We start from the raw sequence: 26,186 nt of genomic DNA, 5'->3' as shown, positions 1-26,186 counted from the left end.
GAATGGTAGGGAGGAACGAGGCCAGCACGTATACTTTGACCAAAATGAGTTGGAGGGAGAGCAGACAACAATGTCCAGTTCTCAGACCACCAGGGCTGCTTCTAAATGGATACTGAATGAATATCGTATCGTGATCTGAGTCAAAGGGGAAAGAATCAGAAAAGAAATGAAGCCGCTCAGAGAGATAATAGCAGCTACTGAGATACCGGAGGAAACGCCGTGTGATATGCACCTTCGATTTCGTCTGTGACACAAGCGTTAGTCAGATTCTGTCTTCGGGACATCGCTGAAGCAGCTGCCTACCTCTCATGCCATCCAACGCCTCAAAGGCAATCGCATAATTTTGAACGGTTTCAATGACACGCTCCAAGCCTTGACGGATCTCCTCGATCAGTCGATCCGAGGCACTGTTTGTGGATTCATTCCCGTAATCTGGCGACATTTGTTTCTCCACTGTCGCTTTGTAGAATATCATCAACAAGGCGTAGCTTCCTTGCATCAGACAGCATGCGAATGATGGCATTGTTCGCGGTAGCTGCTTTTGCGGCGATGAGGGCGGCTCCTGGTTGGGCGTGTTACTGCCACTCGAAGCGTAGAGCGGCTGTGGCAGGGGCAGGCTCGGGAACATGCGTGAGATCGTAAGAGCCGCTTTCAAGCAGACTTTGGCGGAGTGCTGGCTGCTGTATGGGAAGCCGCTGGTAAATGAGAATGGTACCATGGAGTGATAATCTGATGTGGCAGAGCCGGAGGAAGAAGCGGAACCTGTGCAATCGCTCGATGTAGATGGCGGCGGGCGGAAGGAGTCCATATTGCTGCAGCAACACGAGATGTTTGCCAAACCGTCCTGTTCTTTGGACACCTTGGACGCCGAATCGCCCGTTATCATGTTGTTGGGATTAGCTGCGGTCAGGTCGCAATGCTTCTTGATAAAGAGTGGAATATCCGAGAACGCCCTGAATCGGTGTACCTTAATTTGTGCACTTACTTTCGTATCAGCATCTTTGTGAATAAGCTCTTAACTTTAATAAAAGACCGCTTACCTAGAAAGCTTGATTCGCGCGATAGCGCGTATGCTATGGGCGGTTGTATACTCCACTTCGTCACCGCAGCCCATAGATTGAGGGACCATTGGAAGGAGATTTGATTGTGCTATTGCGGAGCTAGCCCAGGCGTCGAGTTGCTGCATTCTTTCATATATGTAAGTCATGTTGGCGCCAGTCGACATGCATTTGTTCAAGTCGATGACGAATTGAGTTGCGGAGGCCAGCACTTGCTGGGCTTGCATCAAGACAGCCCATCCCTGGAGAGCCGGTCAGAACGGTGCTATTTGTTTGTGGTGTGGTTTGCTTGAAGATCATCCTGGAAGCGCTGAAGGCGGAGCGGAAGACTTGCCTCTGGATCTGCAGAGAAACGAGGATAAGGTGTAACGAATTGAGGGTCGCTGGCGATTATGGAGAGCGGCTGTAGATCCAAGATCAGCTACTTTTAAATCTCAAAGAGTCTCGCGAGCCGGTTTGAAATCAACGTTAGCTTACCGTTGTACTGACGATCGAACCCTGAAGCACGCAATAGTACTAGACAGCAGATAATTAGTGAACACGCCGCGATGATACTTGACCAACGGCCGTACCGTCATCCACCAGGCCCTCCGCCGAGCCTCTGCACATTCATCATGCTCCTCCCCGAGCGACTGGAGGGACATGTCCAGCGCGATTGCCAAGGCTTGGCCAGCCCGATACCTCATTTTGAGCAGATTTCCCCGCTGTGTATATTCATATACGCAGAGGATCAGCAACGCAAGAAGGCTTTCGAGTTCCACAGGTGTCCGTGGATGCAAGGGCTCCCGGTTGATCCTGGGTCGATTGTTCGCTAATGCTTGGGACGGATCCGTCGAAGAAGCTTGTAATTCGCAATCTTCCTCAACACCAGCATTAGCTAGTTGCGCAAAGGTATGAGCATAAGTTCTACGACGTATCACAGCAACCGGAGACAACGGCTCAGGATCGTCAGGATGGGGCACCAGGGCCAATATAGCGGAAATTGCAAGACTGAGGGGGGATTGTGGTTTGTATGCCAGTAAAGGCTCTCCAGAAGGAGATGACGAATAGTGACCAGCGGAATTGATTGGCCTATCTGGACAGCGCGGAGCGACTCGTGGTGGAAGTATGGGAAAATAATGGTGAATGAAGTCGTAGTATGCGTTCAATCTATATTCGAATCAGCGTTCAGCAAGCCTTCTGGCTGCCACTCATAAGTGAAGCCTTACATATCCTGTTCGCTGCCATATGTCCTGACCATAGGCTGGGATGGTATGTTTGAAGGCGAACGTGTCGGCCCAATCTGACCCTGGGTGTTGCTGCCATTGTTCGAAGGGAAGAGATCAGCAAACATGCTATTCACATCCGATGAGTAATCTAACGCTCTCAGCCCAGCTCCTGGCAAGGAGAGTACATCAATCTGACCAAACATCGCCGAGGCTGCTTGAAGGTTAGTGCTGCAATTACAGACAAGGGTCGCCTCACTTACAGTCATCAAAGCCAGATGCTGGCGTGATGGTAGAGTTTTGGAAGTCATCCTGCCGGGTTCTTGAATCCGAAGGAGATGAGCTCTTTTTCTTCTTCCTTGGACCGCCTCTCCTACTAGGCAGGTACGAGCATTTCTTCTTCTTGCTAAGACACTGTCAAGTGAACGACCTTGTCTCAGCATATATAGAGACAAACATAGGAGAGTCAGTATAGAGTTAGTAAACATACGTTGGAGCATGGTTCTTGACCATCGCAGCGCGTCCTTGATGCACGACTGTCGCGTCAGAGTCAGCATCAAAGGCAACAACCAGCGACAGGGAGACAAGGGGTAGAGAAATCCAAGTAGTCGAAGGAATTACCGACGAGGGTCACATGGATCTGTAAACATGAAGGATCAAGACGGCTTACCATGTCAGACAAGCTACTTTGACTGGCGGTTTGGCAAACTTCTTCCGAACCACTGTGGGCCGCGAAGTCTTGGATTGTGTAACTGGGGCGATTCCGGTATTAACAGGGTGTGGAAGGTTCTCCAGCACCATCTCGAAATCCCGATCAATCAAATCACTTCAATTTCGTGTTTTGAGTCCCTTCATTCAACGGGGTTTGGTCGTAGTCTCGTGCAGGCTTAATGAAAGCGGTCTATATCACACCCACCGCCTCGAAAGGGTCACCTTCGCGCATAACTACTGGGCACAGGGGCCGTACGATCACGGAACTTTTCTCCCTCTGGTGCTGGTCAATCGGGATCCCAGAGATGTGGTCTGATATAGTTACTGCTAAAAGCCGGGGCGTCGCGCCGTGGCTTAATCATCCGTAGCCAACGATCCAAATCCCGAACTCCCACGGTTCGGGATTTGCTTTGGTTCAGGAAAGGGATATGTGGAGCAGGCTTCACCTCGCATTAACTCGTGAGATAAAAAGGGTGATAGGGTGCCTTGGACAAGAGAGACTCATCAAGTTCCCTATTCTCCAGAGACGGTTGTGATAAACCAGAAAGTTGCGTAAGAACTATGATGGAGTAAAGGGCGTTGAAAACAATCGCCGACTTCCTGATTGGAGCATAAGTACTGTATTGGTCACGTGACAATGACAATCACCTTTATCCCCAGGCTTCAAGCCTTTTAACGAACCTTGCAACGTGACAGACTATTCATAGCAAAGGATCTCAATGAGGGTGACGCATATCTACACTCCCGGGCTGAAAGCGGAAACCAAGAATTGTAGCTGTTATAACTGTAGGAACCCGGATATATACATGTTTTTAATGTCCTAAGGTATGACTACCTAGGTATGTGACAAGACAGTAATAACGTAGTAACTAATAGCCTTGGTCACAACCATGTCTTCATGGTTTCTGCATGGTGCTGTAGATAGTCCGCTTTAAGTGGACACCAGTGTGGATGCAGAATGGCATATTCCAAATACTTGTTTTATGATAGAGTCGATATCCGAGTTTCCGGAGCTGCTTGACCATATACATGAAGCTCGTGGAGAGCCAAACAGCCTTGACCATTGTCTCTAGCATTGCCGTGTTTGGTGCTGATGTGTGGGTGTATGGTTCTCCTGCGTTATCGGGAAGGGACCTTGGGTATTCTGATGCCGGGTATGCCTCTCACGCTGTCCCAGACACTGTCCGGCACCTTCACTGGAAGCTTGTGGCCTCTGAGCTGTTGGTCTATCAACCACATGCCGACGACAAACTCTTCTCTCGTCAATAGTCCAATCTTCTGCCGATCAACAAGATTCCAGATGTGCTCCAGAATGCTTGACGGCAAGCGGCTTCGGGACCATATGTCGCGAACAACAATGTTCAGGACCGTCTCGGATGCACTTGGAGGATAACCTTCGCTGGAAGTTTCCTCCTGTGAAGATCGTTCCTTTGAATCACTGATGGGTATCAGTAATCCCTTGTTTGCAGCCCAAACGCCCTCGTACCTCTTCCTCTCCTTCTCAGTTACCTCGCTTTGCCATCGTTTTCGATCGCCCTCGTGATGTTTGTGTGGGTGTCTGTGTATAATATGCTTTCTGTGCTTGTGATGGTCGAGCTCTTCTTCACCAGCCTTAGTCGGCGGTTGGAGAGTGTGCCGCAGGCTTGGGGTGGGACTGGAGCTGCGTGGAGAGTCGCTGTTGGATGTGTTTGGGCGCAGGAGCGAATGGGTCCTGAGTTGCCGTTGTGGTGGAGGGGGTGGAGGGACTTTCTTTGCGGATGGCGCTTTTCTTGAGGCCAGTGATGATGCAACTATCGCATCCGACATTGCTTCCTCGTCTAGGCCAGGGGAGTGGTCGATGAGGTCAGGGCTACTACCATTGTTTTGTAAAGATCTGTCCAGCAATGGAGAGCTAGGAGCCAAAGGACGCTTGCTATGTTCGTGCGCTTCCAGCAGAACGCGACGATCACTTGGGGGAATGTGTGCCACAGGTGAAGCGTCTGGACGCGGGGGAAGCTTAGGTCTGGCCTCATCAGCACCTGTAAGACCCACGTCAGAATTTGAAAGCGGTTCGTAGCTCTGTTGTCTTCCATGAATCTTCAATTCATTGGGACTAGGGCTTTTCGGGGCCGGTTTTGCACCTCCTTTCCGAGGCAGAGGTGGAGTAGGACGGGGTTTTGTAGCAGACACTGAAGCGATATCTGAGGGTCTGGGTGAAGTAGCTGGCTGCATTGCGGGATTTCGATGGGGAATTGCAAGCGGGTTTCTGACCGGTAGTTCCCTGTTGCCTTGAAGAATTTGTTCAACTGTGTCGGCGCCTGCCGTCATGTTGCGAACAGGCTTCGACATTGGAAGACCAGGCTCTGCTCTATCGTCGCTTCCCTGAGACTCCGTTTGCCTCAGTTCCGTCGTTGAATTCATTCTCCCCAATGTTACGGGTTTGTTCACTGGCACCGGCGGTTTCTGCATAGCGAGTTGTGCAGCAGCCCGCTGGGGAGGCTGCGGCCTGAAAGTCGCAGATTTATCACGCTCCCCCTCCGATGCCTTTTGCGTACTCTGTGCGGTAAACAGTCCAATTTTGCTTTTGACGGATCCAGGCTCGGGGAGTCCTGCGGATCCGTCACCTGGTGGACGATCCGTATCGGTAGCATGATGTTTTGCATCAGTGGTTCCCCTGGATTTGTCGTCCATTCTCTGCAAAGTTGTCTGGGTAGAGCTTGCCTCAAAAGCAGCAGTGGCTTCTTGCAGAGCTGTCACAGTTCCGCTGACATGACCACGGCCCGAATGGGTAGCCGGACTCTCCATGCACAAGACCTGCTTCGCCTTTCCTGCTCAAGGGATAATGGCCTAAAAGGTTCCTGTTTTCCATTGACTAGGCTCTAAGAAGATACTCCCTATAATGTCCACCTCGAATTGAACAAGTTGTAGGGGCCAAATCAATAAATCATGGCGTCAGATGGAGATGTATTTACATTTGTTGATCGGGGAAGCCGAGTGCGGACTGCGGACCTAAGAGTTCTACAGAGCCCGTGCGTCAGATTCCGCCACGCATGGCAGAACACATCCAGTGTCAAATGGACTGACCACTCCAGCCATGAAGTAGAAGGGTACTGCTTCTGGAAATTGAAGAAGCGAAGTACTTGGATATGGCCATGCTATGTGAGGAATACTTCAGCTTGACCTTTGCTTCAGCCTCGGCATAGAAATGGTCGGTGGTATTTAGCCAAGCATCGTAGACAGCAAGTCAAGAGATATCTATCCACAACAGCAGTCTACCTCTGGTAATTTTTCCTAGTGATTGTGACATGTGTTGACTAATGATATCATTCTAAGTTCTAATATAGAATGCTTCCAAAAAGGGATGTCGGTTCACAGCATGCCTAAAATAATGACAAGAATATCCACTCGACAGCCCGTACCCGATAACTTTTCCAGAGAACTTCGCCATAACGCATGCTGATGATGCTCTCCCCATACACATCACTCTTGTTGTAACACGCATGCTTGTTTAACCTTTGGCATATACCAAGGTAAATTAATGTTTTCAGTACTCCCTCTGATTCCAATGACCGTCAATTTGAAATGCCCCTACTTACTAAGCTTGCGATTTTAAGATCGGTTTCTTTTAGCCTTCCCAGTATTCATCCGTTTAATTAACCGAGAGACGGAGAGACTAACTGAAAGTGCGGGGAATTCGACCTGGGGTTCGTTCGTACGGGACGATGTGAAGGAATAATCACGGTTCTCATTTCTCCTTCTCTCGTGTCTTAGTCTAGTCTTAAGTTTCTCCTGAGCTCTTCCCCGCTCTCTAGCTTTTCGCTTCACTCAGCTGCTACGATCCTTTCGCCTTTCGAAGCTAAGCTACTCCCGCCTCCTCAATTCGAGGGCAGTCGGCGTCCGCAATTTACCTTTTTAGATCCACCACCGTCAATAACAGCTCTTGAATCAAAAGGGCTCTTGCTCACCACTTATAATGTTGATGAAAATGTTGGCGCTTTCAGCAATTCCGTGAAGCTTATTCCTTTTCTTCAAGGACCCCTGTGATCTCCATGCGCGCAGCTGCAATGCCAAATCCTACTAATTCTCAACTCAATAAATCGTCCATGAGGCGCAATGACCCCAGAAAAGAGCGACGCTGGCCAAGGTACGCACTTGTTCTTTGCTCTGCGGCAGAAACGCCAAATAGATGGTAAACCGGTCAAGGATTAACCCATGACGTGGTAGAACTTGCGAACCGCCATGAGGCCGAAACAGGAGCAGAGGAAACAAGCATCAATCGTGCTCGCGAAGTTCGGCTTGGCTCCGCCACTGGTCAGACCAAGTGCTCGATTTGCCATAGTACTTTTCGAAGACCTGAGCATCTGAAGCGTCACTTCCGAAGCCACACTAAGGAGAAACCTTTCGAATGTGCGCAGTGTGGACGTCATTTCTCAAGAACGTATGTCATCGCCTTCTGCCCTTTTTTCTTTTCCCCCTTCCCTTCTCGTGGTACCACTGTGGCAGTTGCGGCCTCGGTATCAGAGTGTTCACCAGTTCGAAAAATAATCGTATTCCAAAACTGACTGCTGCCGCAAGTGACACGCTCCATCGCCATGAACTAAGTCATCATACCTTGGGACCCGAGGGGGGAAAGGATCGTATGCATCGCATTACCGTCAAGACGTTCAGAGCCTGTTACAAATGCGCGGTAGCCAGAGTAAGGTGCAGTGGTGGTTCCCCATGCGTGCGCTGTGAGAATAGGTCTCTGGAATGCCAGTATCCGACGGAACGACGCTCCAAAGCCAAAACACGGAAGGAAGCGACCCAGAACCTGTCTTCTGATGGAAACAGTACGATTTATAGACAGGCTACTCAGCATGAGTCCCCCTCTTCAACAGCAGGTGCTGATGTCCACGGAGCGGATATCAGAGAGCAATCAAGAAATGAGCCTCCGAGGTTTCAGATTACCGAATTTCAGCTGGATCTCCCCGGCTCCCATCGTCTGGATACACCATCGAAGGATATGCCTGCAGAGAGACCGCACGGGCCGCCTCGCGGAGAAGCGTCAGAGCATCAGAATGGTCCACCGGAAGACGAAACGGCTGATTTGAACTCTCGAATGCTCTTGTCGGATGCGGATGGTCCTACGCACGACGCACGTGTATCGTTGCCTGAATATGCTGGCTTGAGCTCGCAGCAATTGTACTCGCAATTGCCAGCAGGTGGCGTTCAGACATTTCCACAAGAATCAGCCTCGCAACTTGACCATCGGTCCAGAGACATCCAGCAACCAGTAGCAGCCACATCCAATCTCAATCTGGAATTGGCGGGAGTTGGAGGCCAGCAAATTCAGCTCGGGTTTGACCCACCATTTTTAGATCAATCAATGCTTTCTACCTTGAATTGGTTGCCTAACGATATGTTCCCTGATACAACTAGCGATCAGTCTCTCTCGAGGATGCCTCCGCTCTCTGATCAGCTGGGTATCTTGGACGAGCCGGTGAGCCGAACAGCATGGCTACCTCCTGTCACCAACTTGCGGCAAATGAGTCCCTCTATGCGGGAAAATCACTCACACACCCCTTCCGCGCACATGTCTGTGGGCACAGATGCGGGGAGTCCCGACCGATTTTCTCGCAGCATTGGGGAAAGTTCATTACATTCGGAGCCCTCAAACGCAACCAAGCGGTCGGGAGATTTCTACGTGGACGGCGCTGGAGCTCGACTGCCAAAGTATAGACGGAACAGAACTTCGTGGTCAAGGTCATCTGCAGAACCTATTGAAATCCTGGCACCGATGCATCAACATGATACGCTACATCAATTCTCATTCCCACTGATTCAGGAGATCAGGCCAGACTTCCTTCCGGGTGAGGAAGCGGCTTTTAATTGTCGGATCGAAGCTCCGACATATGATAAAATCTACCACTCATTCCTTCAGTTGTGCCGCACAGACAACCCTCTCTATCCCAAATTCGAGACTGGTAACTTTCCGAGTGCCGATGCTCTCTCAAGCTTTGTATACCTTTACTTCGACTCATTTCAGCCCGTGTATCCCTTGTTCCATCCCCCTACATTCAACCCAAACAGCTGTCATTGGCTCGTGACACTGGCTATATCAGCAGTCGGCTGTCGTTTCTCTGGTCTCACCCCTCTGGATGAATGCACTACGGCGTTTGATGAATTCCTTCGGCGGGCTACAAAAATTGAGGTAAGACATTTGATTTCCGCTTGCGGGCTATTCGACGCTGACCGAGTATGGCGGCCCAGGAAGAGAAATGTCGTTCAGAACGAACACCACTGTGGCTGATTCAGGCTATGACGCTCAGCTGCATCGGATTGCTACACAGTAGCGGTAATGAGCAAAGCAAGGTGTCCACACTCAATGCCTTCGGCGATCTTGTCAATTTCACCATTCAAGAGAAACTGCTCTGCGCCGCAAGCAAGCCAACGGCTCAGTATGGTGATCTTCCGCTAGAACAAAAGTGGCATGACTGGGTTGAAGATGAAATACGACGACGGACTGGGTATCTGATATGGGTATGCTCCGTTGAAAGATTTACCCGAAACTATGCTCCGTCAATATCTGGATCTGACATTCAAGCGCTAGCTCCTTGATTGTTCCCTCGCGTATTACTTTGATAACCGGCCATTGCTGTCGTTGGACGACGGGCAGTGTCCATTACCGTCTCATGAGAATCTCTGGAAAGCTCACTCGGCCGAAGCCTGGCGGGATGCTCTCGAGAGAACTTCCGGTAAGCTTGGACAAGGCAAGCGAAAATTCTCAACTAAGACATCGGTTCTAGGTTTGCGAGATATCTCTCTTTACAACGCAGTGCTCACAATCTATATCGAGAAGAAGCTCGTCCCAGAGATCGGAGAATTCAGCCACGTCCTACTCGTTCACGCTCTCTACCATCGAATGTGGGAGGTCGGTGACTATTTTCGCCGTCCCTTATCCTTTTGGAATCCCACCGCAAAGAAGCAGTCCCTTGATACCGCTATCCCGTCGGGGTCTGTCTGGCTGCCAGGTATCCCTTCGTACTCGAAATGGCGCAACAGCGCGTGTGATTGCTTGGATATTTTGCATTGGACGGCGAACAGCACAATCGCCAAAGCAGCGGGACTTGAGCATCCTACTGTGCTACACCTCCATGCTGCCCGAATTGTCCTCCTCTCCCCATACCGTGAAATTCGTTCCCTGGCGACCTCATTAGCAATGGGCAAGATTCGCTGGACCGATCATCAACAAGCCCTTGAGTGGCATTACATATTACGGTGGATCAAACACGACCAGTACAAGGCTCGTCTTGCGATCATACATGCAGGCACAACCTTGTGGCACGTAAAACGGTATTCGACGAACGCGTTCCACGAGCCGGTCGCTGTATATCTTTCAATACTCACTCTATGGGCGTATGGCTCATGTCATGTCCAAATATCCGAAGATCCCAACTCAAGATATGGACCACGGCATCATCCAGTCCGCGAACCAACATTTATCCACCTAGACCGGCCGTGTGATGACGAGCTAGTCCAGCTCTTTGTCCGCGAGGGTCATGTTATGCAAGGAAACGTCACAGGCGTCGGGGACATATGTGCTCCTCATGGTCCTGAGCGCATCCTGAAGGTTGGCTGCGAGACACTTGCCGGGCTTACTTCATGGGGAATTAGCAAGAGATTTATTGCCATCCTTACGAAGCTCGCGGAGCTGTCCTCGCAGCCACAAGCTCCTAGAAACTGATATTATGACATACACGGGGAAGGTAGCATTTCGATCTGACGGACGATTGGGTGTTGGCCATATTTTATACAGGTCAATAATGTATATAATGTCTGGTGACGATAGGTTTTGTCCGAGTACAATAGTATCTAGATTATGCCACTTATCTGCGGAGTAAACGCAGGTGATGTAATGTCACAAGTGTCGCTATCTTATCGGGGCCCGTTGTAGCCTAATCTTCGTGGATCAACACGCTTCTTGGCTCGCCATATATTACGGACAACGTGTATGGCCTGGGGTTTACTTCAAATATACTTTATTCCTGACTTGGGAATGGAAATTTTGATACATAATGGACTCTGACGAGATCATTCCTGATGAGGAGCATCCAAATGTCCCTGTCGGAGATGAGGAGTCTGACATTGACGAAAAGTGAGGCTACCCGCACCCTGTTTTCATCTATAAAATCTACTCCAGTGTTGAGAGACAAAAGTCATTGACATTATGCTACTCGTCGCTACAGATATCCCAATCGCCCGCGTAACCATTCCCCAACGCTACCTTTTCATGAGCTTTTCCAGACCCTCTTCAACCCTCTGAGCGAAATCAAAAAGAAGCCAGCCGGAGCGGTAGCCGCTCGCAGGAAAGTCGGTCCCCATGGGCAATCGGCGGCGAATCTCAACCCGCTCGAGCGACGACGCGATGTGATCGAGCGCTTTATCTCGCGATGGAGGAAGGAAGTGGGTGATGATATATACCCGGCCTTTCGACTGATTCTTCCGGACAAGGATCGGGACCGGGCCATGTACGGAATCAAGGAGAAAGCTATTGGCAAAATGCTTGTCAAGATTATGAAGATCGACAAGAACTCCGAGGATGGCTTCAACCTGCTGAACTGGAAGCTGCCTGGGCAAGCAGCTACGTCCAGGATGGCGGGCGACTTTGCGGGGCGATGTTTCGATGTCATCTCCAAGCGACCAATGCGGACTGATGTGGGAGACATGTTGATCGAGGAGGTCAACGAAAAGCTGGACAAGTTATCAGGGGCTTCCAAGGAGGAGCAGCAGCTGCCGATCCTTGCAGAGTTTTACCGGCGCATGAATGCCGAGGAACTGATGTGGTTGATTCGTATCATCCTCCGGCAGATGAAGGTAGGAGCGACGGAGCGGACCTTCTTTGATGTCTGGCATCCGGACGCGGAGAATCTGTACAGTATTTCGAGCAGTCTCCGGCGTGTCTGCTGGGAGCTGCACGATCCGAATATTCGGCTGGACGCTGAGGACAGAGGAATCAGCCTGATGCAATGCTTCCAGCCGCAGCTGGCTCAGTTTCAAATGCATTCCTTGGACCGCATGGTCGCTCGAATGAGACCGACGGAGGAGGATCCTGCCTTCTGGATAGAGGAGAAGCTGGATGGCGAGCGCATGCAGCTTCATATGGAATCTGACGATTCAGTACCTGGCGGCAGACGATTCCGTTTCTGGTCAAGAAAAGCAAAAGAATATACATATTTATACGGCAATGGTATTCATGATGAAAATGGGTCTTTGACGAGGCACCTCAAGGATGCTTTTGCAGATGGGGTCCAGAGCCTGATTCTGGATGGTGAAATGATCACATGGGACCCCGAGCAAGACGCTCCCGCACCTTTCGGCACACTCAAGACTGCTGCATTGTCCGAACAGAGGAATCCGTTCTCCACGACAGGCGCTCGGCCGCTGCTGCGTGTCTTTGACATACTGTATCTTAATGGGCGAGACTTAACTGGCTACACACTTCGTGATCGTCGCAATGCTTTGCAGAAGGCTGTCCGCCCTGTCCATCGCAGATTCGAAGTACATCCCTACGAAGAGGCTACAACTAAAGATGAGGTCGAAGCTGCGCTCAGAAAGGTGGTAGCTGAAGCTTCCGAGGGTTTGGTGCTCAAGAACCCTCGGTCGCCTTACCGTCTGAACGAGAGACACGATGACTGGATGAAGGTGAAACCTGAGTACATGACCGAGTTCGGAGAGTCTCTAGATCTCATCGTCATCGGTGGGTACTATGGCTCCGGTCGTCGAGGCGGCAACCTTTCAAGTTTTCTCTGCGGGCTAAGAGCTGACGATGCTCATGCCTCCCAGGGTGCGAGCGCGTCAAGGTTCTACTCCTTCTGCAAAGTTGGAGGTGGCTTTAATGCCGCCGATTATGCAAATATCCGTCATCACACCGATGGTAAATGGATGGAGTGGAACCCAAAGAAACCTCCAACTGCATATATTGAGTTGGCAGGACGAGATGCTCAATATGAGCGACCGGACATGTGGATCAAGCCGGAAGACTCAGTCGTCATCTGTGTCAAAGCAGCCTCCGTATCAGCCAGTGACCAGTTTCGGATTGGGCTGACTTTGCGGTTTCCGCGTTTCAAAAGGCTGCGCATGGACAAAGACTGGAAAAGTGCTCTGTCTGTGCAGGAATTCCTGGATCTCAAGTCGAACGTCGAGCAGGAACACCGGGAAAAGGAATTGAATGTGGACAATTCCCGTAGGAAACGCGTCAAGAGGACGACGAAAAAGCCTCTCACTGTTGCAGGATACGACATGGATGAAGATGTCAAGTATGCTGGTCCATCTGGGCATATATTTGACGGATTGAACTTTTGTAAGCTTTGCACCGGGCATCGGGCCTGCTTATTGATAGTGTACTAACCATACGAGGCAGATATTCTCTCAGATTCGAGTGCACCCGTCAAGAAAACAAAGCCTGAGCTAGAGCAGCTTGTCAAAGCCAACGGTGGCATGTTCTTCCAAACCAACAATGCAGCTCCTCATACAATCTGTGTGGCGGACAGAAGTAATCTCTCCTAGCCTAATGATGAGGTCTCTTTTAGCTAACCTGCATACTAGGAACGGTAAAAGCTGCCTCGTTACAGAAGACAGGCGATGTGGATATCATCCGGCCGTCCTGGATTTTTGATTGTGTGAAGCAAAATGAGATTGACGCAGGGCTACCTGACTTGCTGCTCCCTTTTGAGCCTAGGTATGTTCGAACACCTATCCCGGACTAGATGGACCCATGCTCAACTTGCTCTAGGCACATGTTCTTCGCCACGCCGGGCAGGCACGACGAAGTGGCATCCAATGTAGACCAGTTTGGCGATAGTTACGCTCGTAATACGACGAGCGAGGAGCTCAGCGATGTACGTTTTCCATAATGTTTCATTAAACGATTGCTGATCTCGTCAAGGTACTGAAACAAATGACGAAGAAGCATCGTTTCGACATTTCCCAGTGTCCCGAGTCCGTCAAGAAGCTCATTGACCGCATCCAAGAAAGGGTCCATTCTGGACATGAAATGCCATGCGGATGGGTCTTCAAGAGTCTTACGATACTCTTCCCATATAGAAATGAGGATGTGTCGGAGTCCGAAAGTATGAATCCATCGGATGCTCACAGCCGCCTGCGTTATGCTCTCAATGTAGCGAGGTTCGCAGGCGCGAATATAGCCAAGTCCTCAAGTCATTCCTCGATCACCCATGTGGTTGTCGATCCGGAAAGCTCGTCAACAGAAATATCTTCGCTACGAGGGGAGTGGTCCAGGAAGCCTGGGAAGAAGGTACCACATATAGTCACTGTTGACTGGGTAGAAGAGAGCTGGAAGAGTCGAACGCTATTGGATGAGGAGAGTAAGTCATACAATGTAACTTTCCTGATGACTAGCATCTAATTGAGTTGCGCAGGATTCCAGCCCAAACGATGAATATCTGGCATCGCTTAAACATTCGGGCCAGGATGAACCGAGACATGAATCCGGGTCACCGAATCCTAGGTTTTGCCCTGCAATGAAAATTGACTTTGTCCATGACTCATATAACGGCATACAATGATGAAGGAGATACAGGCGCAATGGTAGTCTAGCTGCACTGGTGCCCAAAGAAGATACCCCATGTTACTTGAACTTGTTGATTTTGGCGGGATAGTCGTTGCTTCCCCACGCGGGGATCAAGAAACAATATCTTAGCACTGTACAAACTACGGAGTATCTAATTTTTGCTTTACTATGGAGTAGATAGTCGATCCCTGCACTGTCGTATGAACATCCAAGTACACTGCTTGATACGATTGGATAGAGATAAGGCTTGCATATAGGGATCCGTGCAACTGGGCAACCAGAATAGATGGCTCCATGGACGTTGCTGAGGCTACCCCTATACCGATTAAGGCATTAATAATTACTTGGACCAGGAATGTGCAGTATATTTTACGCTTTGAAAAGCAATGTTTACCAAGATTATTAGTGCAGCAAGAACGAGAGGAGAGAGGCGCTGATTGTATGTGATACCAGATCCCGCTTTCACATGTCGCTATTTTTTCAGACTTTCTTACTCGGCTGACTTGCTGGGTTTGCTTCCATTCATGATTCCAAGTTTCTTGAGGGTTTCAACACGGGCTAAGGTGTGTCTCATACCCTGTAAAACAATGAAAGAAAATTCCATTTCGCTTCGCTATATGTACCGGGCTAGAAAGGGAAACGATCTTTCTGCCCGAATGAGACATGTAATGGTGACAAGTGATTGTTCAAACCACTGTATATGATGACTCCAGTCCAACCAGGCGCCGATGCTCTCTATGCTTCCAACCAAGAAGGCCTCTGAATATGTACAGAATGTGAGAAATTGAAAACTGGGATGAACCCAAAATAAATTCTGAGATCGTTGGAGGGGGGAAAAAAAATAAAAAGGAAAAAGGTAGTGGGTCAACAGTTGGGTAAGCAGAGGCAGAAGGAGATGACGCATGTATCAGGCAGAAATTCCGATCCATCGTGGAGGGATTACATGCTCAGTGTCTTCTTCGTGGTCGTGCTCATCAAAGTCGTAGACGGCGAACCGATGCTGGATGCTTTTCCGTGGTGGTAACCAGATCCGCGCCCGGGTAGGGATGTCATCCCGAAGCTTTCCGCTACGTCTCATGTTCATTTCGAGAACCACCATGCGCAGAAAATCACTGTTCTCCCGCGGTTCTCGGGGCCGTGAGAAGGCCGGATGCTCTGGATCGAATGGCAGTAATTGTCGATCTCGGCTTGCGGAGCCGGCGAGACGAAACCTGCCCTTACGACCTCCACGGGCCCCTGAACGGTGATATGTCTGCATTTGGATCGACACTGGGCAGTTCCGAGAATCCAGGGTTTCATGTGGATAGTCTTGGTAAGCATACATCTCGGAGGGTGAAACCTGAATCGGGTTCAGATACCGCCTTAGGGCGGGCGATGGCGGCTCGTTCATGGGCGGAGGCCGTCGGTCATCCGTCATCTCCGGAGTAATACTAAACAGAGACCGCGTCAAAAAATCCTCTGGTTGTACCGATGGAGAAGCAAAGGTCGAAACAGTTTGAGCAGCGGACTTGATTGCTCGTAAAGATGCTGTCAGATTGGATTTGAAGGAGGAGCCTAATCGAGGGAACGAGCGGGATGGGCCAGAGGATTTGGAAGGAGTGGCATCAGTAAACAAGGGCTGCGAATCAGTCAGGCTCCAATCTGATTCCGACAGATCCCTTTCCAGCAGAGGATGGTCAAGAGCACAATCTTCCGGATGTGGTGGGCGGCGGTATCTTCTTTCTGAAGGGCTTCGCTGGCTTGCTGGGGTAGGCGGCACAGGAAGGCTAGATGGAGAATCCAGATCGTGATCTAATAACGGCATCGATTCGAGCGACATAGACCGTCCAGAAAATGACGGTGTCTCAGGCTCGTAATCGCTGCCAACCACCGACTTTTCACTCTCATCTGGAGGGCTAAGCAAAATGTCAAGCGCAGTGTTACCAGTCCCTTCTAGTAAATGATCATCTCTTGATTTGATCCCTTCCATCAGCAACCTGCTAAACTCCTGCACATGATCTCCGCGCGGTAGTTTCCGTGACTCTCGCACGCTCCAGGTGCGTCTGGGAACTGGAATCGCGGTGGCTTCTAGGATGGACGCAATGGATGTGGGTACATGGCGATCGCGCAAAGCGGGCGACGATGACCGGGGAGATACTGTCTTATTGCAGAGGATCTTTGAACCATGCGCTGTGCTGTTCTCAAGCCTTGATGTAACACGAGGTCCCCGTTTCGGAGGGATCACGACTGGGCTCGTAGCATGAGAGGTCGCCTCGCTGGGGAACTCGAGGCCAGAGACGACGTCCCGCGCCGTGAAAAAGGCCATGGGGGAGGTAGAGGTGGAGGTTGGCGGTATATCCTTCTCATCTTGCCTGAATGGTTTTGGGGAAGACACAGAACTAAAAAGAAAAGCCCTGGGGACCATCATCTTTATGGTTTGTTATCAAGGCACAGTCCGTTGATAAGGTGATTTAGCCCTGACGAGGCACTTTGATCGAGAGTCTGAGCGAGATACATGGATGGTGAAGGAAGACAAGGAGGAAAACGAGATGGGATTGCTGGGACTCCCCCCAGGGAGTATACTTATTCGATGATATACGTGTCGGTAGGGGTCGGTGTGTTGGCAGATGATTTGCGATAAAGATTTAAGGCAATCGGACCTGGAGACCGGTTGCGGGATAGCGGCCGTATGCGTATGCAGGCACGCGACAGGTAAACCTGACAGGTAGGACAGATGCAAGTGTCTAAAAGCGTTACAGGGTCCAAAACAGACAGGAATCAAGTAGAGGGATGAAAGGAGAAAGAGGGAAATGAAGCGGATGGAAAAGGACTCCAGCACCGTAAGAGTGTAATAATGATAATACCCTAATAGACGTCAGATGGGGGCGAGGAAAAGGTGATCTTCTCTGGGTATGGACTACGGAGTCCAGTGGGACGTTTGGTGAAGATAAGAAGAGTGGGTGGCTGCGTTTCCTTGGGCCGTAATTTCAACGTAATACGCCACACCTTGCCTTATTAGCCCTGGGCTGGCATTTGTTTTAGGAATAGACTGTACAGTCAGCAGCCCACTAAACTGATGGAAATAGGAAAAGTGTCGTGTACGGTCACAACTGAGGGCCCTTACTAATAAAATTTTGGGGCGGTAAGGGCGGACATTGCCGGTGATCCGGGATGTTGAACAATGGCAATGGTACGGTATCGTAATATGTCCCCCAGCAGCCAGTTATAATCCAGAGATATGGCTATTTGTTTGTTTATCATCCGCCTGACTTTCATGTCTCACTACCTTAGTGCATTGGTAACCGATCGATAATACCGGCTTGCCTTACCTTAAGACTGTTTTTGGAAACCCCACAGAAGTTAGAGAAGATTCTATCTAAAACGATGATACTAGTTCAATACTACCTCACCTTGCCAGCAGTTGCCTACTTGAGTGTCATGCGTATTGTTGGAGTACAACTGTCGTGTGCTGCACCTGTTACAGTATTGAGGTCCTTTCTTCTAAGTCAGAATACCGAGTAGGCTGATAAGATTACGGGGGAGGGTGTCAGTGACTCAGTGTGTTGATAATCATCAAACTTGGTGCCTGCCCAACCTTGAAAGGCTGAAAGGTCGGACTATAACCCAATCAATATGAAAGATAAGAGGGCTTGCCATGTGAAAGAAAATAATCATGCATACCTGTAAGCAAGTAAGTACTCATTGACAAAATCGAGGTTAATGCATCTACACAGTAAGTATCAATGACACCTTCGGCATAGTTAAGATCACATGATTCATTATTCCCCCTCTCCTTTTGACCTCTTGGCCTCTTGGAACAAGATGCATGCATAAAGCTGCTGATCCTTCGTCGATTCATAAGCAAAAACCATATAAACGACTCCTTTGTGCTACCTCAAGTTTTCACCATCCTAAAGGATCATGAAGTGAGAATAGATATTTTTCTACACGAGTCCTAAGCTGACTCGTCTCAAAGCTGAGGCTCGATCGCGGGGCTGTGCAAGGGACATGGAAGAATCCATGCTAACGACGATTATCCGTAAACTCCGACCAATCCAGCTCTGATGCTATGACGGAATATAAGTGAGCGCTTCCCCGCAGCTCACCAAATCAGCTCCAATACACGTCGCAATGTTTAGATCATCTTCCTATTCCTCCTCTTCGTCCTCGCAAACCTCTTTTCGCAGAGTATTAAAAGCACCGGGCCGTCCGATCGCTGTACGGACCGAATATGTCACAGATTCAAGGACACTTTTGGTTGTGAGACCGCAAGGTGACAGGCAGTCTTCAAGAGCGTATAAGATTGAGGATAGCGATGGGGTGACCTTGTTCACTGCGACGGGTCGTAAATTCAGTGTTCGCGCCTGTCGCGAATTCTGGGATGCTTCTGGACTGCCTCTGTTCGAGCTGCATAGGAAGATGTCGCTCAAGAATACATGGTCTGTCACGCTACCAGGAAGCAAGCATGCAAATATAGCCACAGCCAGCGCAGGATGGTCTGTCGGTGACTTCAAGATTACTTTCCAGAATAGAGCAGCCGTTGAGTCGAAAAAGGAGGAGGAAAAAATACTCACGTTAGAGGTTGAAAAGTATGGGAACGCTCTAGCTTCATTCGATGTCGTGGATGGGGACAGGAAGGTCGCGGAGATTCGCGAAAGTATACCTCACAATGAGAAATTGGCCTTGCTGCCGAGTTCGAAGAAGGGCTATCGACCAGTTCTGGATGTGACCGTTCTACCAGGAGTAGACTTGTCTCTTGTAAGACATGTTATCCGTATACCTATCATACGATGATTGACCCTACCTACAGATCGCACTTATTACAGTTATGGCGTCGGACTGGGTGTTTAGCTCGAACTACTAGATCGTTCCTCAACAAGCCGTCCAAACCATTCGCGGTCTTTTTTTGAACCGTCATGATGCTCACGAACCCAGACTCGGATTGGTCTGGGATCGCTGATCCCAGTTTATGGGGGACGGCTCAAGCCTCACCCTTTCAGTCGTTACGGCGTATGAAGCGATTCTAGACTCGGCATGTACCCATCGGTACACTATGCTGGATGATTTCACGGCCACAGATACCCTGTCCGCTTTGCAGGCAGAATTGTACATAAGAGCCTCCCTTTGCCGCCAAAGGGATGTGATTACCTTACTATTCCGAATGAAGATCATGATTATGGAAAGTTCGATGCAATTAACGACGTAAGTACAGAAGTATACTGTCTATATTCGATCTCAGTTGATCGCAAATCTGCCATGCCATCGTTCCATAATTCCGGACCTACCTTAATTAACAAAGTACCTGCATAAATACCCAAATATGGACGTATTTGCATTTCTTCGTTGTAAAGCAGGCTCGGAATACCGGAGGTAATTATTGGTCTCAGCTCCAAAGTCCAAATGAGGTAGGTTGTTCCTAAAAACGAGGTACCTAACTGGTGCCTTATCAAACTGCGGTGAGTAAGGTAGGTGTCAATGTGTAAATATTATCAAATTCCCTTAGAGAAGTATGGTAATCTCTACATATCAGAATCACAGCAGCTTCTTGTTAGTAAAGTTATACGTAGATACTCTGTGGCTGGGAAACAACGCATTATTAATGGTAACATATCATGGTCCACCCAGCAAGGTACTGACGTAGTGAAAGGGATCCTCAGGTATGAAACGCACTTTCCAACAGGATACTCCAAACTCCTAAGAGAATTCTCAATTGTTGAGATAATGTGATAGATGAAGAGGGAGACTTTTTTGTTCGAGAGTACTGCGTGCCCTTGAAAAACGCTATGCCAATATCCGAATTCTCAATATTCCCTCTCCCTGGTTGTCATACAAAGCACTTTTGGTATCACAGATGATCTGCAACTGGAAGTTAGATTGGATCGTTTATTCTGGGGTCAGATGCGGATAGTACAGACTTTCCTCATGCCGAGAGCTATTGCGCCCCTGGTGCGATGCTTGGGATGTGCACATTCATCCATATTAATTATCGTTAGTTTAACAATAACCTCAGATCTCGGCAGATCGTAGCTTCAGAAACACATTCGCTGTGATTGGCCAATCCTACTATCGAAGCGCCAAATCCTCATGTTCAGGGATCTTACTGCTATAAACAACACGAGGTTCTATTCGAGCCGGCTATCAGTGTTGTTATTCAACAAGGTGATTGCAATGTATTTAACTACGAGCGAATTCTCCTCGCATTCGTCAACATCTTGCTCAACGGCCTCATATTGGCAGATCTTCCAGCTGCCATTGACCTACCTTAGTTACTTGCGCCAGGCGAGCCTTAGTCAGCGATTCTTATCGCCCACTTCGAGGCGGCGGCGGCGGCGGCAATGGGCTTCACTGCGATCCAGAACTAGAGCTTCTCTGGGACGTTATCGCTTTATCTCGTCTCTGGTTTCTGTCCAATCAACCTCACAGTCTCCAAAGGCTCTTATCATTTTTCCCTTTCAGCGCAGTGATCCCAGTTTTGATGTCTGAATCCATCCTCCACGATCCCGCCTCCACTGCGGGTCGAAACCCCATGGTGTGATCATCGCGCTGCTTACGGAGTACATTCAATTCTAATTGCAGTCCGTGATCTGTGAGTATATCCAGATAAATATGGGCACGAAGTTTGTGTGTGTAAATCTGCAATCACAATGAAACAGAGGGAGCTCAGGCTCCGAGTACGCTTCAAGCTGCTGCCCGACTTAACACACATGTACTGATGCTTCTCCAACCATTTCAGGTTCGCTCAATATCTTAAGCGCATATCGATTGATACGCCCATCATCTCGAGGATTTCTGCTCACGCAACTCCTGGGCTCCCTTCAGCGGTGGACACATAATATCACCACCCGACATAAGCATGGTCTGCTTTGACTCGACAGTTCCTTTGAACGTTCCTGGATGGACTTGCCAAACATGGAAGGGAATACTGCGGCGAATGCTGAATCACTAAGCCCGGAACCTTCTGCTAGAGGACCTCGAGGAAAATCGGCCGGAAAAGCGAAGAGCGTGGATCCTGACAATGGTCCGACGTCCAAGAGACGCTGCGTAAGCACGGCCTGCATTGCTTGTCGGAGGAGGAAGTCGAAGGTAATAAGCCGGCAGTTTCGCTTAGTGTTGTTTCTTCGTCATATTCTTACTATATCTGCTCTACCAGTGCGATGGGAACCTGCCGAGCTGTGCCGCATGCTCATCCGTTTATCATACACCCTGTATGGAGAGCCCTAAAAAGGAGGCAAAGACGGGAAGAAAGTGATGCTAACTTGTCCTCCAGGTGTCTACGATCCAAACTCTGATCACAGGCGCAAGGGTGTGTACAAAAAGGACACGGACGCCCTTAGGACGAAAAATTCGACTTTACACACTTTGATTCAGGCACTGCTGAACTATGATGAAGAAGACGCTTTCGATTTGGTCCGGCAAATACGTTCCTGTGACAGTTTGGAAGATGTGGCTCAATCGATCATGAGCCGGGACAAAGCGCCCGCACCTGGGGAGCTCTTCCCCAGCGGAGACGAGTCCTCGACGCATGAAGATCAATTTGTATCTACTCTGGCAGGAAGGATGGGCGAGCTTATGTTGGACGGTTCCCGTAAGTATATTGGAGGCACGTCCAACCTCATCTTTCTGCCGCCAGGGTCAGAGCTCAATGAATTCGACTCGACTCTGAATGGCCTGTCCTTGGGCCGCAGCCATGAGTACTCTGTGACTCGGTGGACGAGAGTCACCGATGACGAGCAATTGATAAGTCACCTCATGACCATGTACTTCACCTGGCATTATCCCTTCTTTACCACTATTCCTAAAGATCTCTTCTACCGCGACTACATCCGTGGTTTTTCAAGCCAATACTGCTCGTCGTTGCTTGTCAATGCGATGCTTGCTTTGGGTTGTCATTTTAGCTCATGGAAAGGCGCCCGGGCGGATCCGAACAATTCTGCGACCGCAGGAGATCATTTTTTCAAAGAAGCCAAGAGGTTGGTTCTTGAGAATGACGAGCATGAGAACGCAAAGCTGTGCACCGTCCAAGCATTGGCACTCCTATCAGTTAGAGAAGCTGGTTGCGGTCGCGAGGGCAAAGGTTGGGTTTACAGTGGCATGAGCTTCCGTATGGCTTTCGACCTAGGTCTGAACTTGGATTCCAACAGCCTGGGGACTCGTAAGCTTGCCGACGAAGAATTAGATGCACGACGAATCACATTTTGGGGCTGTTTCCTCTTTGATAAGTTTGTCACCCATTTTAAATCCCACTTTTTCAAATGTCTTTCTGACGAAGACAGGTGCTGGTCTAACTACCTTGGCCGCCAGCCTCAATTATTGACCTCGCAGGTTTGCGTGCCGAAGATCGATATCTTGCCTAATGAGGAGGCAGAGCTCTGGTCCCCATACACAGACTCTGGACCGAGCCAGGACAATACACAACCCTCGCGGATCAGGACTGTGGCTTTACAGCTTGCCAAGCTGAGTGAGATCAGCGGCGACTTGCTTGTTTACTTCTATGACCCGAGCCCAACGGATAAGCCGCCAACAAAACAAGCGGAGCTTAAAAAGCTCACCGAGATACATACTAGACTTGAAGCCTGGAAGAAAGGCTTACCCAAGGAGTTGGAACCTCGAGAAGGCCAGCTTCCTCAGGTTCTTGTTATGCAGTAAGCAAGCAAGCACTCAGCCCACAATGTGACTCTGCCACTAATGATCGTAAATAGCATGTTTTACCAACTCCTCTTCATACACCTTTACCGCCCCTTCCTGAGATACACCAAATCCACCTCTCCTCTTCCTCAGCATGTCTCCCCTCGCAAATTATGCACACAAGCCGCAGCCACCATATCGAAATTGCTGCGGATGTATAAACGCACATATGGCTTCAAACAAATAGTTAATGTCGCGGTATATATTGCACATACTGCTTGCACTATCCACCTTCTCAATTTACCTGAAAAGAATGCGCAGAGGGACGTAATTCACGGCCTCCGCAACTTAGACGAGATGGGCGAGAGCTGGCTCTGTGCCCGGCGCACGCTGCGCATTCTCGACATATCTGCCAATAAGTGGCAGATTGAGTTGCCTACCGAAGCTTCGAGCATCTTTGAGAGAACGCACGCGAAATGGGGGTCTTGGGGCTCATGGGATCAAGCAGCATCTCCCTCGACGTCTGACGAATCCCCACCCACCGTTTCGGCGCAGCTTCCGTCTTCAGCTCGGGCTTATATACCACCAGCCCCAGGAGGGACATCAATACCTCAACCTGGAGAATCTCCTCAAAACCTTACAGCTTCAGCTTCATTCCAAGGCAATCGACAATATAGTTCAGGACTCTCATTCCCAACGTCCTTATCCGCAATGCGAGCAGCCCATCGCTCTTTTACCGCCCAGATTCCACGAACAGATGCGCCTCTACCGGAACCAACTTATCTTAGGCCCGTTCCTCATAGCTACGGACCAATGCAGACTATCCCACTAACACAGCACGACGCTTGGTACAACGGTCAAGTGCGCGCCTTCAGCACAGACAAGAACACCGCTTCAACTACGGAGGCCTCTTCATTGACCGATTTTGACAAATCAGAGAGTTTAGTGGAAGAGAGCCATGACTGGTGGTCCCGCAATCCCAATGCAATCTTAAGCATGGGGGCGGAAAATTGGGAGCAACGTTTGAATCCGAGCTTCACCGGGCCAACTTCAAACATGCGCTACGACAGCAATGTTCTCAACACCGGACAGTCACCAGGACCTGACAACACGTCCGGAGCGCCACAGGCCTTCAGGTACCCCGTTGGCGTGCCTCCTAGTCTGACCGAGTCGGAACAAGGTTCCAGCATCTCTGGGTATAACAATATAGGTCTTCCAGGCGATTTCCAGCGATGATGTTCATATTGAATCTTGTATTACGAAATGTATTATGGCATGGTTTGGGATATCTAGTTTATGATCTAGCGATGGGATGGGCATTTTGAGTCTTTTTGGCACCGTTAATGAGGAAGGATATCTATTCCAATGTCTTTGGAGATGATAATAGTGAAACTTTGGAAGCACTAGTGTTATTGGCTGTTTTCAAGCTCGGTTCGCTCATGGCCAAACCATTAGGTGCTTAGCGGACATAAAATACTCATAGATACCATGTTTGTAAGCAGGACTACATTGAGATTTTTATAATGCATAAGGGATGAAGAAAAAAGAAGTATTCATTGGTTGGGCCGGCCTATATAAGAATGTAAAAAGAATTCTTAGAAGGGAAGATAAGTGCAGCACATGGTATCACTGCGCATTGTTAGTGAACTGAGCATGTCTCAAGGGAAAGGGGGCCAAAACTTACCAGGAAATAATCAGCAACAGGTTTCTTCGCAGGCATGCCCCTCGTGTCCTGCGCGGCGGCCTCAAACACTCTGTACCTTCTACCGGGACTGACGACCCCTGAACCGCCACCGTCTGCACCTGAGACTCCATTACTCCGTCCATACTCGCCGTTGCTTCTAGCAATCGTACCCCCGTTACTTGTATCCTCGCCGAGCTCCAGTATTGCGGCTACGTTGCCACATCGGTAGCAGTAGTTAGGGGCTGACCAGACAGTGACGATCCCGCCGTCAAACATCTCCTTGTAACCCTCCATAACGAGCTGGTGAGCCCTAGCGACCAGGGACAAATCGTTCTTGTAGTTGAACTGCTTCACGATGTCTCCGCCGAACAAAAAGCCTGCACCACGCGGACTCAGTCCCCATCCTTCGATTTCGTCTGGATCCGACCACAGCAAGTCGCACATGGCGCCCTCATGCGGCACCTCCTGTTTTCTGTCAATCAGGCGAATCTTATCCACTGTATCTATCAGCGGCGAAAGGCCGCCGTGCACGCAGAGCACAGCACCGGTCCGACTGGTGTTGCTGCCGGCTCCGTTGCCCGAAGCCCCAGTACCCGGTGCGCCGGATCGGGCGGGAGCCTGGCCAGGCACAGCGGAGATATCCCGTGGTGGGGAGAGGTTTCTGGAATCAGTTGATGCGTCTGAAGAAGATCGTTGTCGCCGTCTGTAGGTGCTCATCGTGACCTCTCCTCTCGAGTTGAGTACTTCCGTCTCCAATTCCGCGTCATCAATCGGCATCGTGGACTGGGTGGTGTCATTCATCGTTGAGCCAGTTGGTTCCAGTTCTGAGCTGGCCCCAAGCACGAGTGCGCCCAGCGCCAGGTAATCAAACACCTCGCAGCAATACCGCCACACATTGGCGCTGCCGTACTTTCGAATGCATTCGTCGTAGAAGCCGTAGACAGTTGTGATCTGGCGAGACTCGTGATTTCCGCGAATCAAGGTGATGCGATCAGGGTAGCGAACTTTGAGACAGAGGAGAAGGAGGAATGACTCGAGAGAATAGAACCCGCGATCGACGAAGTCTCCCATGAAGAGATAGTTGGTGTCGGGAACATCGCCTCCGACGCGGAACAGTTCCATCAGATCGTGGAACTGGCCATGTATATCTCCGCATATTGTGACCGGAGCATCCACAGAAACAACGTTCCCTTCTTCTATCAAGATCTCTCGAGCTTTGTAGCAGAGTTCGCGGACTTGGGACTCGGGGATCAAACGGCAAGCGCGAAGCTGCGCGATCGCCCTGATGAAAGCAACCGAAGTCAGTGAGGGCCTTGAGGATTCATGGCAAGCAAAATTCTTTAGTATTACCTGTCTAGATCACTCATAGTATTTCG

At 49.7% G+C, this 26,186-nt stretch overlaps 7 protein-coding genes across 7 annotated transcripts; 3 read left to right on the top strand and 4 right to left on the bottom strand.

The window, feature by feature from the left end:
• Positions 1-194: 194 nt before the first annotated feature.
• On the bottom strand, positions 195-3,064 carry ALT_7011 (Zn(II)2Cys6 transcription factor; the record flags this gene model as incomplete). Its single annotated transcript, XM_089600165.1, has 9 exons — positions 195-244; positions 304-953; positions 1,041-1,300; positions 1,536-1,574; positions 1,631-2,207; positions 2,267-2,477; positions 2,527-2,677; positions 2,754-2,799; positions 2,934-3,064. 9 exons carry the CDS (start codon positions 3,062-3,064, stop codon positions 195-197), a joined length of 2,115 nt encoding a protein of 704 aa, XP_089455627.1.
• A 1,029-nt stretch (positions 3,065-4,093) lies between these two features.
• irs4 lies at positions 4,094-5,644 on the bottom strand (the record flags this gene model as incomplete). Its single annotated transcript, XM_033558348.2, has 1 exon — positions 4,094-5,644. One exon carries the CDS (start codon positions 5,642-5,644, stop codon positions 4,094-4,096), a length of 1,551 nt encoding a protein of 516 aa, XP_033414239.2.
• Positions 5,645-7,066: 1,422 nt separating this feature from the next.
• Positions 7,067-10,676, top strand: ALT_7009 (uncharacterized protein; the record flags this gene model as incomplete). Its single annotated transcript, XM_089600164.1, has 6 exons — positions 7,067-7,097; positions 7,178-7,391; positions 7,457-9,143; positions 9,248-9,472; positions 9,543-9,687; positions 9,739-10,676. 6 exons carry the CDS (start codon positions 7,067-7,069, stop codon positions 10,674-10,676), a joined length of 3,240 nt encoding a protein of 1,079 aa, XP_089455626.1.
• Positions 10,677-11,007: 331 nt separating this feature from the next.
• Positions 11,008-14,390, top strand: ALT_7008 (DNA ligase (ATP) DNL4; the record flags this gene model as incomplete). Its single annotated transcript, XM_033558346.2, has 7 exons — positions 11,008-11,087; positions 11,179-13,292; positions 13,353-13,484; positions 13,538-13,670; positions 13,725-13,830; positions 13,878-14,316; positions 14,371-14,390. 7 exons carry the CDS (start codon positions 11,008-11,010, stop codon positions 14,388-14,390), a joined length of 3,024 nt encoding a protein of 1,007 aa, XP_033414237.1.
• Positions 14,391-15,429: 1,039 nt separating this feature from the next.
• On the bottom strand, positions 15,430-16,929 carry ALT_7007 (uncharacterized protein; the record flags this gene model as incomplete). The annotated part of the gene is made up of 1 exon (XM_033558345.1): positions 15,430-16,929. The coding sequence occupies one exon, from the start codon at positions 16,927-16,929 to the stop codon at positions 15,430-15,432; it is 1,500 nt and encodes a 499-aa protein (XP_033414236.1).
• Positions 16,930-18,632: 1,703 nt separating this feature from the next.
• ALT_7006 (putative C6 transcription factor (NirA)) lies at positions 18,633-24,362 on the top strand (the record flags this gene model as incomplete). The annotated part of the gene is made up of 4 exons (XM_089600163.1): positions 18,633-19,259; positions 21,769-21,804; positions 21,870-23,143; positions 23,201-24,362. 4 exons carry the CDS (start codon positions 18,633-18,635, stop codon positions 24,360-24,362), a joined length of 3,099 nt encoding a protein of 1,032 aa, XP_089455625.1.
• Positions 24,363-24,752: 390 nt separating this feature from the next.
• Positions 24,753-26,177, bottom strand: ALT_7005 (serine/threonine-protein phosphatase; the record flags this gene model as incomplete). Its single annotated transcript, XM_033558342.1, has 3 exons — positions 24,753-24,755; positions 24,811-26,092; positions 26,161-26,177. 3 exons carry the CDS (start codon positions 26,175-26,177, stop codon positions 24,753-24,755), a joined length of 1,302 nt encoding a protein of 433 aa, XP_033414233.1.
• Between the last annotated feature and the right edge of the window lie 9 nt (positions 26,178-26,186).

The sequence above is a fragment of the Aspergillus lentulus genome, assembly GCF_001445615.1.
Source record: "Aspergillus lentulus DNA, contig: Alt12, strain: IFM 54703, whole genome shotgun sequence".
Lineage (NCBI taxonomy): Eukaryota > Fungi > Ascomycota > Eurotiomycetes > Eurotiales > Aspergillaceae > Aspergillus > Aspergillus lentulus.
Note: the sequence above shows the minus strand (reverse complement) of the source record. Positions and strands in the feature narration are given on the sequence as shown.